The sequence below is a fragment of the Caretta caretta genome, chromosome 2 (genome assembly GCF_965140235.1).
Source record: "Caretta caretta isolate rCarCar2 chromosome 2, rCarCar1.hap1, whole genome shotgun sequence".
Taxonomy (NCBI): domain Eukaryota; kingdom Metazoa; phylum Chordata; order Testudines; family Cheloniidae; genus Caretta; species Caretta caretta.
The window spans coordinates 83,010,075-83,030,462 of record NC_134207.1 but is presented as its reverse complement, the minus strand read 5'-3'; the positions used below and the strand labels follow the sequence as shown (position 1 = coordinate 83,030,462).

The window sequence follows — 20,388 nt, the reverse complement described above, 5'->3', positions numbered from 1 at the left end:
TAATTCTGAAACCTAAAGATGACAAATTGTGGCCTACTGACAATGTGAGACAGCATAAACTAAACTAAATTAGTATAAAAATGAACTACTGCATTGGCTATATTTCTCATATTCATCTCTAATCCAATTAAAACAACCATTTAAAAAAATTATCTGAAACTGCCACAGAACTTTGACAATTTTTACCAGACTGCCACAGAATCTAGGGACTTTCCCATAGAATGTGGCTTAAGTTTGCTGTGGAGTACATAGACCCTTGTCTATAGCTACAGTTGATGTAACACTTCCATTTAAACTCCCCTATTTTTATTCCCTTATAAATATCTCAATTTTTTGTCTGAAAAGTTGCATGCTTAAATTAAGCGCAGAAACAGAACATATTATACTGTTTTATAAAACTTTTAGTTATTTAAAAAACATCTCAAAGCAAACAGTGAAATTCTGGCTTCATTAAAGTCAATGGTAGCTTGGCCATTGACATCAGTGGAGTCAGGATTTCACACAAGGAGATTTTTTTCCACCGAAAAAATGGTCTAGATTTCCTTTTGCATGATAGCTATGAAAACTACTTATAAAACTTTTTGTGTAATCTTGAATGAGGTGTGTGTGTGTGTATACACACATATATATGTTAAGGGTATGCAGTGTATAACTCATAAAAATTCAGCAACATGCATTAAGGTGTGTGTTTTAGGGAATTTGTAGGAGCATTTGTTCATAAATGCATATCCAAATAACCACACCTGGTATGTATGAAATCTAAGATACTAATCTATTAAAACTTACATTAATGTAATGTCAAGGTTGAGACTTCAATTGTTTATGTTAAAACATTAAAAAAATTAAGATTATTGTGTATGCTTGGCTTCCTCAAAGTTCATCATTACTTTAACAGATGATTTCATAGCAACTAAGCCATTGTTTGTCAGATATTATTTAGTACTTATATGGGGCCTGATCCAGGAAAGCCCATATGGACATGCTTAACTTTGAGCACATGGCAATGGCAGTCCTCAGGCACTTTTAAGTACATGCTTGAATACCTTGCTGTAGCCGGCCACTGATCTTAGCTCTTCAAAGCACTTCAGGAACACGAACTAATAGATTCTGACTTTACCCCTGTGAGTTATGTAGGTACAAATTACTATCACTTTTAGAGATGGGGAAACAGATACAGAGAAGAACTGAGTTCCTGGATGCCAGTCCCCTGATTGGACCATGCTTCTCTCTAATTTAAGGAAGTGCACTTTTTCCTGTATAAGCATAGATGCACGTGTTGTATGAAAATGTAACAAAACCCTACTGCATAATATTTGAAAGCATTTAATTGGTACATAACTTTGAACTCTACTAAAATACATTGGATTACTAGGCTGCACGAAGAACTTGTACGGCAGCACAGAGAATAAAGTAATTTACAAATAGAGAAAGCTGGTGTATGTGCTATTGTGTATACGTCACTGGGTGGACTGGGACCCAAGAGGAAACTGGTTCAGGCCACTTGAACCTCATTAATAGACTCTGGAGAGGGCAGCTGGTCTCTGTAAAGAGCCAGAGGGGAACGGGAACCAGGAAGAAGAAGTTGTAGCAGAGTGAAGCTATCGAGAGTTAGAAGGCTCCTCCAGGCTGCATTGCATAGAACGTTTCATGAGAGTCTCAGACTTCAGGGACCAAAAACTTCTCACCAGGTAGGTCTGGGAGGTCTAGGCCTGCCAAAAGAAGGGAAGAACCAGAGTGAAGCTGGAACTTGAGTTAGATTCTCTCCTGGGAAAAGCCCCAGGACTGAGGTTGAGATGACAGGGGAAAAAGACTCTAGCCATGGAGGGCTGGGAGTCACCTACCAAAAGCAAGGGAAGACTACCAAAAGGCGGGAAGGCCTGGCAGAGGTGCACAGGAGAGAAGGCTTCTCTCCTGGGAGAAGCCCCAGGATTGAGTGTGTGGAATTGGTTATAAATAAATTAGGCCCAAAGGGAATGTTCTACAGACTCTGGACTGGCAGAGTTTATTTAAGGAGCCATGAAAAAGGGGATAGCTGATGCAGGGTATGGCAGAGCCACCCCTGGCTATGAGGAGGTGCTGGGGGGCAGCTAGGGTGACCAGATGTGCCGATTTTATAGGGACAGTCACGATATTTGGGGCTTTTTTTAATATGGACTCATATTCTCCCCTCTCCCCCCATCCTGATTTTTCACACCTGCAATCTGGTCACACTCAGGCAGCTGACCCTATTGCGTTGCACTAGATTATTAGAGGACTCTTAACTCTGACTTTTTGTCTGTCTTGTGACTTAAAATTTCAGCCTTCACACTTCATTAAGATTTTTCTCCTCAGCATATAATATAGATCAGCCTAGTAAATGGTTATAAAATCCACTTGACCTGTGAGAGGATCCCAATTTTTGGATTCTAAAGATGTGCCTGCCTGAGGTGGGAGCCCAAACTCCCAAGTCTACTCCAGATTAGGATCTAAGAATTCATTATTCTTCCCCTCAATCTGGCCCACTTTGCATCATTTTCTGTTGCCTATTTAAAGAGCACAGCTGCAGCTGCCATCTTGTTTCTGTTTGTGTGTGTGTGAGAGTGAGAGAGATGGGTTTGCAGGAGGCATAGCTCTCTAGAGGTAGATCAATAGCTCTCTAGAGGTAGAGTTTCAAAGCAAATAAGAAAGAAAACCATTCTAAGAGTCTCATGAGCCACGGTTACCTGCCTTAATGGTCCCTGTGACCTTGTCTTCACTAGCATTTTTTGTACAATCTCCCACTATTGCAGTTCCACTGGAATGGCAAAGGTGGGAACACTTGTGTAGACAGGCTGGTGTTTTAGGCCTGAATTACCTGTGTAACTTTAAAAACATCAGTGGTACTAAGCATATGCTTAAACACCCTGCTAAACTGGGATCCTAGCCACTTTTTCATTGAGATAAGATTAGATGACTTGGTGGTTAAAATGCTGAGAGCCTGTCTACACTCCCACTCCCACTTCTGGAAGTGCAAAAGTGAGAGATTTAAGAAAAATGATCATGTAGATAAGGACTCAGAATTTGTCCATATTAATTACATTGCATTTTGTGGCCACCTGTTATGGCCAGAAAAATAGCAGCTCCTTTATGGCCATTATCAACTGACTGTACCGTAAGTGATTGTGACTTTAGTTTGTGTGGGAAAGAACAGGATTAGCCAGGCAGAGTATTGGTATTCTTATGCTGAGGTTTGAAAAGGTGTAATAATAGTTTATCCTTGCCACTGACTGAGATAGTGTTCCTTTATAGTTCAATAAATGAAATTTACCATATCATTTAGCACTTATGTAGTGCTTTTAACTAATAGATTTTAAAGTACTTCACAAAGATAGAAAAGCATTTTTAGCCCACATTGCATGGGGAAGCTGAGGCAGACAGTGTCTACATGACTTGTAATAAAGAGGGTGAAACTGAAACAAAGTGCAAAAGTCAGCTCTCCAACATCACTTTCTACAAGCCATTACCCTCTGATCCCACTGAGGGTTACCAAAAGAAACTACAGCATTTGCTCAAGAAACTCCCTGAAAAAGCACAAGAACAAATCTGCACAGACACACCCCTGGAACTCCGACCGGGGGTATTCTATCTGCTACCCAAGATCCATAAACCTGGAAATCCTGGATGCCCCATCATCTCAGGCATTGGCACCCTGACAGCAGGATTGGCTGTCTATGTAGACTCCCTCCTCAGGCCCTAAGCTACCAGCACTCCCAGCTATCTTCGAGACACCACTGACTTCCTGAGGAAACTACAATCCATCGGTGATCTTCCTGAAAACACCATCCTGGCCACTATGGATGTAGAAGCCCTCTACACCAACATTCCACACAAAGATGGATTACAAGCAGTCAGGAACAGTATCCCCGATAACGTCACAGCAAACCTGGTGGCTGAACTTTGTGACTTTGTCCTCACCCATAACTATTTCACATTTGGGGACAATGTATACCTTCAAGTCAGCGGCACTGCTATGGGTACTCGCATGGCCCCACAGTATGCCAACATTTTTATGGCTGACTTAGAACAACGCTTCCTCAGCTCTCATCCTCTAATGCCCCTACTCTACTTGCGCATATTGATGACATCTTCATCATCTGGACCCATGGAAAAGAAGCCCTTGAGGAATTCCACCATGATTTCAACAATTTCCATCCCACCGTCAACCTCAGCCTGGACCAGTCCACACAAGAGATCCACTTCCTGGATACTACGGTGCTAATAAACGATGGTCACATAAACACCACCCTATACCGGAAACCTACTGACCGCTATTCCTACCTATATGCCTCCAGCTTTTACCCAGACCACACCACATGATCCATCGTCTACAGCCAAGCTCTACGATACAACCGCATTTGCTCCAACCCCTCAGACAGAGACAAACACCTACAAGATCTCTATCAAGCATTCTTACAACTACAATACCCATCTGCTGAAGTGAAGAAACAAATTGACAGAGCCAGAAGAGTACCCAGAAGTCACCTGCTACAGGACAGGTCCAACAAAGAAAATAACAGAATGCCACTAGCCATCACTTTCAGCCCCCAACTAAAACCTCTCCAACGCATCATCAAGGATCTACAACCTATCCTGAAGGACGACCCATCACTCTCACAAATCTTGGGAGACAGGCCAGTCCTTGCCTACAGACAGCCCCCCAACCTGAAGCAAATACTCACCAGCAACCACATACCACACAACAGAACCACTAACCCAGGAACCTATCCTTGCAACAAAGTCCATTGCCAACTGTGTCCACATATCTATTCAGGGGACACCATCATAGGGCCTAATCATATCAGCCACACTATCAGAGGCTCGTTCACCTGCACATCTACCAATGTGATATATGCCATCATGTGCCAGCAATGCCCCTCTGCCATGTACATTGGTCAAACTGGACAGTCTCTACGTAAAAGAATAAATGGACACAAATCAGATGTCAAGAATTATAACATTCATAAATCAGTCGGAGAACACTTCAATTTCTCTGGTCACTCAATTACAGACCTAACGGTCGCAATATTACAACAAAAAGACTTCAAAAACAGACTCCAACAAGAGACTGCTGAATTGGAATTAATTTGCAAACTGGATACAATTAACTTAGGCTTGAATAGAGACTGGGAGTGGTTGTGTCATTACACAAAGTAAAACTATTTCCCCATGTTTATTCCCCCTCCCCCCCACTGCTCCTCAGATGTTCCTGTTAACTGCTGGAAATGGCCCACCTTGATTATCACTACAAAAGGTTTTCTTCCCTCCTCCCCCCCGCCCAGCTCTCCTGCTAGTTATAGCTCATCTTAAGTGATCACTCTCCTTACAGTGTGTATGATAACACCCATTTTTTCATGTTCTGTGTGTATATAAATCTCCTCACTGTATTTTCCACTGAATGCATCCGATGAAGTGAGCTGTAGCTCACGAAAGCTTATGCTCAAATAAATTGGTTAGTCTCTAAGGTGCCACTAGTACTCCTTTTCTTTTAGTCAAATATATACATATCATGGCTTTAATGAATGACTATATATGGCCACAGGAAGGCAGCAAAGCCTGAGGAATAATAAGGCTCTGCTGTATTTTAAACCACAGATAGATTAAATGTGGCCTACAGAGGAAGCCATGACTGCCCTACAGCTGGTTGCAATTTTTAATGTCCATTTCTGATTAAAAAAATTTTAGTTGATCAAAAAGACGAAATTTTAGCTGGGCAAAATTTTCCACCTGAACCATCAAAAACTTTCAGTGTTTGTTTTTTGTTTGTTTGTTTTTGACATTTCAACCCTTGCCCTCAAACAAAAGAATTGGTAGAGAGTCTTTGGCTAAAACAATTTTGTTTTGTATCAATTGTTGTCATGGGAATTTATTTCTCCTAACCAGCTCTAGGCTCCCCATAATTCTTAAAATAGAGATGGGGCCTGAGAAGACTGCAGGTCCCAGTTGGCAATGGTTGCTAAGGAGCCCCGGGGGAGGAGAGGAGATCTGGGATCCGAAGAGGGAGGTCCTGTGCCGGTAAAGTGGCTGCAGTGCAACCGTGAATTCCCCCACTTAGTGAAAGATCTTGCATTTGGCTGAGTTTGCTGAAAGATTTATAAATGTACATACAATCGGACAAAGTCCAGTTACATCCTTCAATCTCAGTGACTCAACTGAGGTTTCATCCAGCTCATAACATTTCTATAGGCTGCATCTGTGTATTTAAGACAGGACAGCTACCACCTATTCCATTTTATGTCCTCAGCTCTTGAATAGTTGTGTCTGCAGCCTTCAGTGGAACAAGTTGGGGCATTTCTGCTTTAAACAGATAGTCGTAACTGACTGCAATGATACTAGTCATGTAACCAATGACTACTCAAGTAAATGTGTTTGAAGGATCACGCTCAGTGCTTCTAAAAAGGTAATAACTGTTTTTATAGGAGTTCTTTAAAACCGAAGTGTGTCCAGAACTTAATTGGGAGACTAAACACCCTTTCTTTGTAAAGTGTAACACACAAGGCTAGAGTCTCACCTACAATCCACACATACATAACCCCAGAAAACAGAATAATAAAAACTAATAGCAATGTCTGGATTAAACGGTGCCTTTTAAAGGGCACTGCTTTTCTACGGAAGGTTCACTGGATAAGATAGGCCTCAAAACGACGTCTTGATTTGACAAAAGAATCAGAAGTTTTAGCCTTTCAGTTAGTCATGTAATCCTATCCCAAAATCAGCATACCAGGAGAGTATTTCATACACTGGATGGTATAAATTATATTTGGGAGCTTCCCCAGATGTTAGTCTTTGTCCGATTGCATGTACATTTATAAATCTTTCAGCAAACTCAGCCAAATCTTTCACTAAGTGGGGGAATTCACGTTTGCACTGCAGCCACTTTACAATGGTTGTGTTGCTAAGGAGCCCTGGGGGAGGAGAGGAGATTTGGGATCCAAAGAGGGAGGTCCTGTGCTTCTTGCAGATCCTGGGGAATCAGTGAGATTTGGGGGCTGCCACTGAACCTGCCTCCACAGGAGGAACCCTGGAGAGCTTGTCCCCTGTAGTTTTTCCAGAAGTGTTTTTTCTCCCCACATAACAGTGACTAGTCTGTGCCATCTACTGGATGGAATCTGAACTGTCCAATGACAGGTTTCAGAGTAGCAGCCATGTTAGTCTGTATCTGCAAAAAGAACAGGAGTACTTGTGGCACCTTAGAGACTAAGAAAGTTATTTGAGCATAAGCTTTCGTGGGCTACAGCCCACTTCATTGGATGCATGCAGTGGAAAATACAGCAGGAAGATTTTATATACACAGAGAACATGAAACAATGCGTGTTACCATACACACTATAATGAGAGTGATCAGTTAAGGTGAACTATTACCAGCAGGAGAGAAAAAAATCTTTTTGTAGTGATAATCAAGATGGGCCATTTCCAGCAGTTGACAAGAACATGTGAGGAACGTGTTTGGTGTAGCTTTAAGAAGACTCAACAGAGGGAGGGGAAGGGAATAGTTTTTGGGAGAACTTTTTTTTTAACTGATCACTTAATAGTTCTGTTTCATATTTTTCTTTCTTTGATACCAGCCAGAGGAGAGATCATTAGAGTAGAGATTAGTAATAGAACGTTAACCAAAAGAAGTGAATTTTGAGAGGAATTTGAAGGTTAATTGGCTCACAGAGAGATGGGGGCTATTCAAGGACCTGACTTGGAAAGAAAGAGGGAAAGGTAGGGGCACAGCCGGACATGAAAAAGTAAATAAAAGAGAACAAGAGCAAAGAGGTGAGCGGGCGGAGGTGTACATAGGACCTTGAGTATAAAGATGAAAAATATGAATTCAATGCAATAAGAAACAGAAAGTGACTAAAGTGACATTTTCATAGATATTTGAGAATCTGCATTTTGTTTAGTGTGGGAAGAGAGGCAGTGAAGCCATAAGGGAGAAGGTTGAAAAGGTCCTTATTGTGATTCCAGTTAAAAGTATTGACTCCTGCTTTTCACAGGATAAGCACATTTGGCATAGTTTCAGTTCTCTCTTAACAGGGTATCTGGCCCCTTAAATGAAACTGAGCCCAGCTCTCCTATCCCAGTCCAAGTGCATGGTCGATTGGTGAAATGGGGAGGGCAGGGCTGCACTTGGGACTTACAGATGAGAGCGAGCCTAAAGGCAAAGGAAAGGCCAGAACTTAGAGTCTAGAGAGAGGGTCAGAGTTCAGAAACAGAGCTGGGCTGAGAGCTGAAGAAGGGAGTGGTGAGAGCTCCGGAGTGGAGCCAAATCAGGCTGATGAAAGGAGAAGGCAGTCAAGGGGTCACCTACAAATTTCCCCAGGCCAGAGAGCCATGGCCAGAGAGGGCAGAAGGCTGATAGCAGAAGAGGGAGATGTCTGCTAGCTCTCTCAGCCAGCGAGATGAAGCTGGAGATCCCAAGGGGCTGAAGGCTAGGGGATAATGATGAGATCAGGGGTGAGCCTGCTAATGTGTCCTGGCAAGAGCTAGAACCAACCCTGAGAATGAAGCAGGGCAGAGATGCACCCCAGCTAGAGGGGCTGGGGTGAGATGTGGTGAGAGATGCAGCACTGTATCTGAGAGTCTAGGTGGGGTGAGATACTGGAACTGTACCAGAGAGCTGGGACATGGTGAGAAATGGCAGAGCTGTATTTGCTTTTTATAGACTGTTGGACCTTGAATGTAGTGTTTGGGTTTTGCTGGGAAATTGTGGACTATGGTTGTGGGACTCTTGTAATTAACCTATCAATGGGTTATTTATGTTTAGAAAGCTTGTGTGGAGTTACTGGGGACTCTGGAAGAGGGAAATAGATGTCGGGGCTGCTGGTGTGGTCACCCTGAGGCCACAAGGGGGTACCCTGTAAGCCACTTCCCTATGACTGGTCTCTATCTAGGTGTGTTCTCTTGTCCTAAGGATCGTTGAGACATCATCATACTTGTTACCTCCCAGGGGTCTTTCCTCACACAGCCTCTACACCTGTCATATCTAATTATGTGCTATGGATAGCTCATTCCTTGAAACCAGAATTTGTCCATACTTTTTGCAGCTTAATCTTGTTAACCCAAGAATTGTATTAAAAACAAAACATCCCACCACATCAGTTCTTTTGTTAACATGAGTACTCATCTTTTCAGGACCAAGATTTGGAAGGGACACTATTATTTAAAAGCACTGAACTCCTCTCACTCAGGCACAAGGAAGACCTCCTCAACAATTTTAGCCAAAGGGTAATAAAAAGTATGTGTTTTAGATCATCCTCAGCAAGGAACACCAGCTCTACGCTTGCTGATAATCAATATCTAAAAAGTAGAATGAATAAATGAGAAAATTATGATCCTAGGGCCATCAATGGATCCTCAGTACATCAAAGACCCACAGTTGGAAAGAGAAAATGTTCTGGTAATTTGCCATTCACAACTCTTATGAATTTATGTACCGTTCTGGCTGAATGGCTGCAAAACGCCACATACTAACATAATAAGCTTGGTACAAGCAAAATTCACTCTCAGCATAAAGACATCCAAGCAGTTTAAGAATGACACACCTTCCTGGCATGATACATGTTAATCTTTTAAGACTTCCACTGAAGAAGTGGAAATCAAACTCTGTGATAGGGAATGGATGCACAGAGGATACATTTTCATATTAAAGAAGATATTCCTTATGAGCAAATACTTTGGGGTCTTGGTATGGTGGAGGAAACAGTGACTAATGGGATCAGTGCTATAGTTGTTTAGAAGTTTTGTGTCACTACTGTGCTATACTGTGAGAAAGCTGTTTGCAAGAAAAGTCAGGAAATGCTTTCATAAGCTCTTCTACCGCTGGTGTGTAAAGGAAGTACAGAAAGGGAAATAATAACCTAGTTATGAGGCAAGCACAGCTACCTTTTAGCAGTTATTTTTCTCTTCTGCCTAATCACTTAATCCTGCCTAGGATGCTTAATACTCAGCATAGCAAATCCTTGTAAGGACAGACAAGAACAATGAGACAACATCAGTCAGTCTTCTTTTAGTTATATCTTCTGTCAATCACAATTTGATTTCTTATTAGAATTGAAGGGGGAAACATTTTTTAAGATGGATAAACATCAACATGGCATGTGTGGAATTAAAGGAAACCCAAGAATAATCTTTAGAGTGAAATATGTGCGTGTGGAGATTTATTAAGAGCCATATTCTAGATCTTTGCGCAAAGTCGGGGTTTTGCGCAGGGGAACTTCATGGTGGGCCCGAGTTGGGTGAGGGTACATACTCCTTTTCCCCTCAGTGTCTGAACCCTTAGCATAGCTACTATGATAGCTTCTGGGCTGTCGTGCCTGCTGCATCCCCACCTACCTTGGGGTTTACAAAGGCACTAGCTCCATTGCCTCCTCTGTCCTGCCACTCCTCCAACACGCACACAACTCCGCCTTCTGCACTGCTGCAGAGCTAGAACTCCAAAGTGAGCATGGGATACGTAGAATCCTGTCAGGCCACACCTCAGTCTACTTTAACTGCATAATGGAATGGCAGGGTTCCATTGCCTTTAGAGATTTGGCCCTAACTATGCATGGAAATTCTGATAGGTGTTCAACATTAAGGCTGTGGTGAAGTATTCCTTCTATTTGGTATCCCCTGCACAGGGTCCTATGCCAAAAAAGCTAGTGAACTTTTTATTTAGTGGATTGTCATGCTCTTCGTTGCCTATTAGACTTGTCATAAAATGTGAGTAAAAAGAAAAAAAAGGACATTTCCTGAGCCTGTAATCAAGCAGCTGTGAAAAAATTCATCTTCTCACAGTGATGATCTCATATAATCTTCATCTTTTCTCTATTTTAATCTTGCTTTGAACACGAGTTTCATAGTATGAGGGCAAATGTGAGTTCAAAGCCATTAAAGATCTGGAAGAAACCCTCGCAAGGGGGAAGCAATATGTTTTGTATTCCTGATCCCAATATTCTGATACAAATAACTACACAAAAGGCAATTCCTATATTTGCATGCTGTGATAGTAAAGGAGAGTGGGTCCTCATAGCCTTCTACATTTCCTTAATGGAGTTTGTCAACCTCATCCAATTAAATCTGTTGTTCTCAAGCCCCCATTTCCGATGTACAGTATCTACACTTGAGTCTCTCTATCCCCAGCACTCCTTACATTACATCTTGCACAGGTGTCTTCTCCTTTTCTCTGCCTCTCTCTCAAAGCTATTATTTCTCCTTCTCTCGCTGTCTTTGCAGTTCTTTCACCGTATTTTTTTCCAAGCTCCCTCTCTGTTCTCTTTCACCTTCTTTCCCTCTCCTCCATTTGCCTCTGATCTCTCCCCTTATTTCTTTTTCCCGGTTTCACTCTGCTTTCTCTCTCTCCCAAAGCATAGTTGACAACATGTGACCATTTTTGCCAGGAACAGTCCTCCTAATAAGCAGGGTCCTGCTGCCATTAGACAACCCTCCCCGCAGTCAGTGGATAGGTTGATGGGCATGTTGAGGAATTTTAGGTTATTTTATTTTTAGAAGGTGAGAATCAAATTGCCCCAGACAGTTGGCTGATTTGAAAAATCATCCCTTGAAAACAATGTTCCTTCCCACAGCTCACCATTCTCCTCCCCCCCCCATTCCCCATGGTTTCCCTTTCCTCCCACTACAGTGACATTTACTTGCAGGGACAGTATATGCTTTCCTCTTGACTGTGCCCTACCCTCTTCCCCTGCTCCTCCCTCCAATGCCCATAACTGCCTGGTAGCAGCTCCATGCTGTCCTGTCTGAAATCAGTATAGCTGTAGAGGCAGATGCTGGCAGGGCGAAGCCGGCTGCCATGGTCCCAAAACCATGTGAATCCTCTTCTAAGAAAATTAGGGGAAACTTAAAAATATCCAGCTGCAGGGGGGTGCAAGGCACCACTATTTTATTACGTATGTGTACTGGCTAGAGGCCCCGCTTTGGGAACGAGGACTTTTACTACCCGCAGCAAATGTAAAGCTCCACAGAGAGCAGTGGATGTGCATGATACTGCATCAAAGAGGTTGAGGTGGTGCCCATCCTGCCAATAGACTGAAGCCAGGGCGGTCCACGCGCCGCCCAACCCCCCCAATGCCGTGTGCAACGCTCGACTCCTCTCCCTAGGTGGCGCTGATGAGCGTCCCGCTCCTGCGTGGCACCGTTCTCCTTTCAGGCACAGGGGCCTCAGACGCGCATGCGCCGCGAGGGGCAGGCCAGGCGGCCGCGCATGCGCCGTGTGTGTTCCTGGCCAGAGGATGAGGCGGCGATGGTGGTCTCGCTATCTCCCCGCCCCCCGGCTCCCGGTCGCCGAGGTGCCCGGATGTAGTGGATGAGGCAGCGTCAGGCTCGCTCCTGCCCCCGGGACGTGTAGACGAGTGGCGAGCGGCTCGAGCCAGGAGCGCCCAACGCGGGGACCCGGGGGGAGAGCCAGAGCCTGCGCCGACCCGCATCCTGCCCCCGCCGCCCTGCAGAGCGACCGGCCGGCTGCCCCGGCCAAGCGGAGAGGCCCCGCTCCCCTCCCCCAGTGCAGCCCCCGCGGAGACGCTCCCCGTGGCCGGGCCTCCCGCCGGGCCCCCGCCTCCTTCCACCGTGCGCGAGGAGCGGCCCCGGCATGAGCAGCGCCCGGAACAACCGCGTGATGGTGGAGGGGGTCGGGGCCCGGGTGGCGCGGGGCCCGGACTGGAAGTGGGGGAAGCAGGACGGCGGCGAGGGCCACGTGGGCACCGTGCGCAGCTTCGAGAGCCCCGAGGAGGTGGTGGTGGTTTGGGACAACGGCACCGCGGCCAATTACCGCTGCTCGGGGGCCTACGACCTGCGCATCCTGGACAGCGCCCCCACCGGTAAGGGCGCCCGGCCGCGGAGCGGGGCAGGGCGCTCCCTTCTTTCTCGCCCCGTTTGGGCAAGGGGCAGGAGGGGCTGGGGTGCTCGGTCAGAGCGGGGGTGCTGTGGACTGGACCAGTGGTTTCTTTCTCTTTTCCTCTCCAGGGTCCGAAATCCTCCCGCTGGAACTGATGGGATGAACTTCAGCCGCGGGGCGTTGTAGGCTGTAGGGGAAGTAGCCTGGACGTCTCTGTTGTGGACTTTTAAATCGTGATTAGATAAAGCGTTAGTAAATGTACAATAGGGAACAGTTCTTCTGCAGGAATGGGTGGGGTTGGAGGGAGGCGGTGGGACCCAAGATTTCTTTCATCTTTACTTTTTATTCTAAAAATCTCTCAAACTGGTTCAGTCACTTTGTATTGAGGGCAGCAAGATGTCTGGCAGCAGCCCTTTGTTAGAGCTAAACTCATCAGCTAATTTAAAACATATCTTACTTACATTACACTTTATTTCTACTTTGGAAACAGCCAGAGAATGTTAACACTCAGTTAAAATAATTAAGTTTTTAAAATTTGCTTATCTGTTTATGCTTTGAATTTACTCAACTTGGACAATGAGTCTAGAGCTGTTGGTTTAACTCTCATGTTCTCCTGCACTGACACTATGCGGCCAATTTGGTGGTGTAAATACTACAGGGAATGTTCAGGCTAACAAAAGCCAAAACCCCTGTTTTCATTTAAACTTTCAGAAAAAGAAAAATTCTAGTGGGCTCTTCTTTTCTTTTTTTTCCCTTCTTTTTTAAATTAAAATTTGGGCATAAGCTTACCTGACAGGATTGGTTCAGAGGAAGGATAATTGGTCAGATTTATTGGAATTCCTAGTGTTTTCATTTCATGTCTCATATTTGCATTTTGCCTTGAGAAGAGAAAATGAATGGGAGGAGGAGAAGGCCACTGGTCCAAATTATAGATACAAAGAAAAATGATGTAGAAAGCTTATGATGTTTGTTAATTTCTTTAGCAGACTTCATAAGATACAGAAACACAGAACTTATTAAAATTGTTAATACAAATGTGCAATAGAGAAAAAACTTTAGTCATATTGAACACTTGAGATGGATACCCATGATTCTAAATGTGGCACTGTTCTTCTCTACATATCCTTTTGCTGTGGTAGGATTGGACTGAGTATTCAGTAGGGATATGGTTTAGAAACGTAAGCTGAAAATTTTTTTGAATTGTTACAGAAACAATAAGGAAAGAGAGTGTGTGTGTGTTTCAGTCTTGGATCCTGATTTTGCAAATGTTTATGCTTGTGGTTAACTTCATTCACATGAATGATCCTACTGAAACCTGTGGGCCTGCTCCTGCTTAAAATTAAGTATTTGCATGTGTCTGCAGGGTTGGTACCTTAAATGCCTGCTGTTCTTGATCCAGTGTATAGACTTCAAAGGAGTATTGTCAACTTGAAATGTATCTGAAAGTTCTTAGCTACTGTAGTTGCAAGTGACTATGGAGGTTTTCACCATTTTTTTTGCTATTTTTCAGTTTTTGTATTTTTGACTTAACTTGTAGATAGTATTTATTTCTGTCTCATGTATTAGCCTGATGACAGCATTCTTCTGCACTTGTTTGGGATAAGCTCATATTTTTGCTTCATGTCAGGCTCCACATGAGGGTGTTTGCAATAAAAGAGGAGTTAGGGGAGTTGTTGTTTCTGAGTTTTAGGCTAATGGATGTCTCCTCTTCATAGAACACCTGTATGGGGAGCCAGGGGGTAGCTGGAGTTGGGGTTGAGTGGTAAATCTCTTCTTCATGTCACAGTTCCTTTTGTGGAAGCGATAGAAATTTGGAAAGAAGGGGATGCAGCGGGGAGGTAGTATAGTCTAATAGAGAGGACACAGCATTAGGACTCTGGACCTTTAGGTTCTAATGTGTTTTGTCACTGTCCTGCTGTGTGACCTTGCTTGGGTAAGTCATGTCACCTCTATGCTGGCTTCTTGTCTTATGTAGATGAAGCTCTTTCTCACTGTGTAATTGTCTGTTGTCTAGCACAAGGGGGCCTTGATCTCAGTTGTGGTGTTTAAGTACTATTGTAATACAAACAACAGCAAGAAATTGGGGAGGGGGGTGTTAGAATTTGGGAATCAGCACCTTAGTACTGTTAGAGTGGCAAGTGAGAAGGAATCCACAAAAGGAGGTTTCAGAGTAACAGCCATGTTAGTCTGTATTCACAAAAAGAAAAGGAGTACTTGTGGCACCTTAGAGACTAACCAGTTTATTTGAGCATAAGCTTTCGTGAGCTACAGCTCACTTCATCGGATGCATACCGTGGAAAGTGTAGAAGATCTTTTTATATACACACAAAGCATGAAAAAATACCTCCTCCCACCCCACTCTCCTGCTGGTAATAGCTTATCTAAAGTGATCACTCTCCTTACAATGTGTATGATAATCAAGTTGGGCCATTTCCAGCACAAATCCAGGTTTTCTCACCCCCCCCCCCAAACCCACTCTCCTGCTGGTAATAGCTTATCTAAAGTTCCTTACTGAAAAGACCACTATAAACATCAGCAAAGGAACAGAAAAACCTTCCTTTCTAAGAGAGAGAAAAAAAAAGAAAAAAGTGTGGGGTGGGGGGGTAGAGGGAAGGGATGGAAAAGAAGGGGGGGAAAAGCCCAAGTGGGACATATTGTTTGAATGGGGCTGTATCAGAAACTGGATATTTTTTAAATTTTAAGAAAATTTGAGTTGACAGTGTGTCTGAGGTTATGTCTTCACTGCAGAATTCAATCAAGTGTAGATAATTTGAGTTAACTCCTCGCAGGTTAGCCTACTTCCAGTGAGAGCACCATACTTTGAAATAAGTTGAACTACACAAAGTAGTTGTGTTAGCACCTGATGAATTGTGCTAAGTTGAGCTTTAACCTGTACCCCTCGACGGGCCAGCCAACTAAGGTTAAGAGCACTGCCATACTTGAGTTAAGGGTTTTTGTGTATAGATAGGGTTCAAGTTAATTCTGCAGTAAAGCAAGCCCAAAATTTGAAGCCCTCACTTCCAAACCACTGTTCCTTCTGGACTGCCTACTATACCTGGGCGTACAAGGGGGTCCTCAGAAGGCAGCCTTATGACTGTTTTCCACTGTTCCTGGTCTGGGGGAATCTTCACACGCAAGCTTAGATGTTTGCCATATATCTTTATAGGCAAAGAATGACAAAAGATGGGGTGAGAGGATATTTGTTTCGGAGCAGTGGCCAGGTGGGAAGGCAGTTCTCTTCCTCCCCTTCGCGGTCCCTTTCCCTCAAGCTGTTGGAAAAGGAGTACTGGTTCCTACCACTGTGGCCACTTTGCACGAGGGTTCCATCTTTCAAATCAGCATCTAGCTAGTAGGTAGCTGATAAATTTGAAGCCCTCACTTCCAAACCACTGTTCCTTCTGGACAAGAGAAGGAACCTTTTATTTTTTTGTCTGTTTCCTCTCTAATGTCAGAGATGCCTAGTTGTCTCAAGGCTGGGTAGCTGGGGCGGATTCTCTGCTACTATAACCCTTGTCTAGCATCCATTTTTGCGTTGTCCTGACCACTGAATAGCACCACTGCTTATCGCTTCTGGTGCTCATAACTTTCCTAACAGCAGCAGAGTGAAGCTGACTAGATTCTTCTGCATTTCACTGCTGTTCACAGGGTTCTGAACAGCAGCAGTGAAAACTTTTAGGCCTGCTTGGTTCTTACTCTGCTATAGCTTGGAAAAGCTATGAGCATATGGAGAGGCTTTGGAGCTCTCTTTTGGCAGACTTAGGAAACAACGCTCCAGCGGTTCGCACGTGGTTCAGGTTTGCAAGTTACCTTAATAACCAAAAGAGCTAGCAACTTAATTTTTTAAAAATCAAAGCATAGATTCTATTGAATAATAGCAGTTGTCCATGAGAGCTTCCTACTGATCACAGGCAAGTACATTTTTCAAACTGTGGTTAAAAATATAGATGGACAGAATTTAAGGTCCTTTGTTGTCCTGCGGCTGTTAAATATAAATCAGACTAAAACATCAACTGTTAGATCCTTAACATAGACTGTGTCACTGCACAGTAGTTGTTACAGTTCCTTATTGAGCCATTAGTAGAGAATTAGCCTGACAGTTAAAACTCCCCAAGAGATTAGTATTTTTGATGGGGATTTCTGACAATTTAATCTCTAGAAGTTAAGGGAAACTTCATTATCTTTCCTCTTAGAATATCTGTATTGAGTATGTAGCTGGGAAAAAATAAATGTGGTCAGTAATATATATTTAATTGTTGAGAAGGGAAGGACCTTTCAGCCATGGACTAGCAACCAGAAAGATGAAGGATAGTCCCCAAACCTCTTCCCCTATCCATAATTCCTTGATTGGCATGGGCTAATATGGTTGCCCCTAGTGAACCTGCTTGCTCAAGTATTCTTTGATAACACATTTAATTTAATTTTTAATGGCAATAAAGATCTAAATAGTATTTTTAAAAATCATACTGGTGTTACATTCTTGTTTTCATAGGTATCAAGCATGATGGGACTATGTGTGATACTTGTCGACAGCAACCAATCATTGGCATCAGATGGAAATGTGCTGAATGCACAAATTATGACCTATGCACAGTCTGTTATCATGGGGACAAACATCACTTGAGGCATCGTTTTTATAGAATAACCACACCAGGAAGTGAAAGGTAAAATGTGTTTTTTTTTTTCCTGAGTTTAAATACAGGAAATAATTTATTGTAGATACATACTTTGTCTAACTGCTCATTTGGTTACTGTAAGTTAAGCGATATAACATATTTGCTCAAGACACAGATTCTGTTCCTGATTCTGCCACTGATTTATTTTGCAGCCTTAGACAAGTCACTTAACCTCTGTGTCATGCTTTCTTTCTGTAAAATGGGAATATGGTACTTTCCCTTTGTTAAATGCTTTGAGAATTACGATTAAAATCGTTATGTAGGTGCTGAGTATTATGGTGTCTCAAACTCAGTATTTCTTTTTTTTCTTACAGCATTCTGTATTATTACTGTGTCAGAGTCCTAATTCACTAGCTGTACTTCTGGTTGTGATAGGGAAAGAAGGCAGAACAGTGTATTTCTTCGTGAAAGAAAAAGTTTCATATACAAGTAATGTCCATGAAAAGTCGTCATTCTTTCTGTGAAAGACTGAGACTGTTTTTCATATATTTTCTGAAACAAATACACATTAAGTATAGTGTTTTCGTACCTGAGCTTTCACATAGCAGGTATACATTTGGAGAGACATGAAATTTGAGCTTCCAAACTGTCCAGTAGAGTTCGCAGTGTACTTTTCTGTTCACTTATCTTTGAAGCCTAACCATGACCACTTAAATGCCAAAAGTAATTGCTTTATTAACAATTCACCTATCTGTGCATTTCTGATGTTTGTACCACTGTAGTATATAGGCACCAAAATACATAATGTCAACAGGATAGCTGAATTAGAAACAGAATTATGACTTCGCTGGAATATGAGGCATAAAGGATAAGTTGGGTCATGGAGGGGAAGATGTCTTTTTCAAACACAGGTCTTTAATAATATTTAATAGAACACAGAAAGTGACCTGGAAGAGAAATTGATTTCTATACAAATATTTTTTTTTCAAATCTGCTTCTGTTTAAAATCCCATTGCACTGATAGGCAGAATGGTCTTCTTTATATTACTTCAGAGTGGTAGCTGTGTTAGTCTGTATCAGCAAAAACAACGAGGAGTATCTGTGGCAGATTAGAGACTAACAAATTTATTATTTATTTATTAGCCCACGAAATCTTATGCCCAGATAAATTTGTTAGTCTCTAAGGTGCCACAAGTACTCCTTGTTGTTTTTATATTGCTTGATAGTTGAACTTTCCAGTCCCTTTTAAAAAGAGGTATTTGATGTAGCCAAAATGTTTCTATGAGTTAGTCTGTTTCAGCACATGCCCTTTTCGTCTTGTTTTCCGAGGTAAGCAGTGATAGCAATCCATAGGCTCACCATATACTTATGCGCTCTTAGTGCTCATCCCCTTAGCTTCTTCCTGTAGCCCAGTTTGACTTCTGCCTTGATGATGCCGCTCATATACACAGAAAGGATGTGTTAGCTTCAAGAAACCTGTTGCTGTTGGAGCCACTTTAGCTGTGAAAAATAAACTGAAAATATGTAACTTTTTTTTGCCGTGGAATTTGGGGGAAGGTTCGAAAGGGGTAAGTGTTTAGAGATATTCCATTAGTGGGTGAAGGTAAGCTGAGAGCTCAGCCAATTTAATTCATGAGTCCAGAATAGTATAATGAACTGCATGATGTCAAATCTACCATTGATAAATCTCTCAGTTTTGTAGACATTTTAAAAATTTTTTGACAGAAGGCTAAAATCCTGTTCCAAACAAAACATCTCTTTATGGAGTCCGTCACTCTCATTCATTCGCTGGACAGAAAAAGTAGAAGAAATCACTAATCACTTGATCTGCTGTTTGCATAGTTTGCAATAGCAGCTTATTCCTTCTGTGGCTCCTCATCTGCTGACTGTGATAAATTCGGCAGAAGAATTTTATTCTCTTCCTAAAATGGTTGCGGGGCAGTGGGGGTGGAGAGGAGAAATCTACAGTTCTGCTTAGATTAAAGATATGCTTTGTCTGCCAAAAATCTCGGACTTCGTGCCATCGTGACTTTTAGGGAACAGAGTAGGGGAGTATGGGCATTCAGAATAGTGACTCTTCAGAGAAAATTTTAATTTTACCTGTTCACGTCTGTCCCTATGTTATACCAATAAATTAAAAACCAGCAGGATCTTATTAAAGGTGAAAAGGCAAAATACCACATTCATTGTGAATACAGAAAGAATCATAGTAAGCAGTTAGTTATTGTTATAACATTCCATTCAATCTCATATTTACACACGCACACGTTCTGCAAGGTTGTTATCATAGTTACCAGCCTTAGAGTTGCTCAGGCCAAGCCACTGGCCAGGTGGCCTGGACATGAGGAGGGAGCAGGGCCTTGTCAGATGCTAATCTGATGCTCCTGGAAGTTGGTTTGTAGAATCAGACCCCAAAGTTCTCACTTTCTAGAGTCCATTTTTATAGGAATTTCTTCCTATGCCAGTCTATGGGAATTGCTTCATCATGCTGTTGCTGAATCAATCAGCAGATGAGACATTCCTGACGGCTCCGTGCTGCTAGATGTCATCTTGTTCTTTGGTTCTCTCATTCTTGAGGCTGTTGGGTGGTTATTTCCACTTGACGCCTTCTTCAGCCGATGGACACTGGATTCTTAGGCTGGCACCTCCCTGATCATTCAGTTATTATCCACACCAAGCATCCATCCACATACATCCTCTATCTCTATTTTAATCACAATTGTTAATACAACAAAAGGGTGGGGAGTCTCTGGGTGCTGTTTCTGTTGTTAGAGTATTGCTTTGAGTCTCTCTCTGTGTGAATTGCTTTGAGAACAGACTCTGTCTTAGAATGTACTAACACAATTAGCAGCTTGCAATTTTCACACATAGAGGGAGAGAAACAGTACCAAAAACCAAGAGACCTCTTAATTAGTGATACCCTGGAATTTAAACTATGGGGAA

The 20,388-nt window shown here is 42.7% G+C and overlaps 1 protein-coding gene across 3 annotated transcripts in view; it reads left to right on the top strand.

Moving 5' to 3' along the window:
• The first annotated feature begins 12,202 nt into the window (after positions 1 to 12,202).
• MIB1 (MIB E3 ubiquitin protein ligase 1) overlaps positions 12,203 to 20,388 on the top strand; it is a 98,094-nt gene continuing 89,908 nt past the window's right edge. For 2 of the 3 annotated variants that reach the window (XR_007355283.2, XM_048840447.2), the window contains exons 1-2: positions 12,204 to 12,815; positions 17,322 to 17,493. Coding sequence is in view for 2 of the 3 variants with exons in the window: in XM_048840447.2 (XP_048696404.1) it covers positions 12,587 to 12,815; positions 17,322 to 17,493 (401 nt within the window). In the remaining variant the exon portion in view is untranslated. Of the gene's footprint in view, positions 12,816 to 17,321; positions 17,494 to 20,388 lie in introns of all 3 variants that reach the window. The other variant, XM_048840448.2, reaches the window with a different exon arrangement.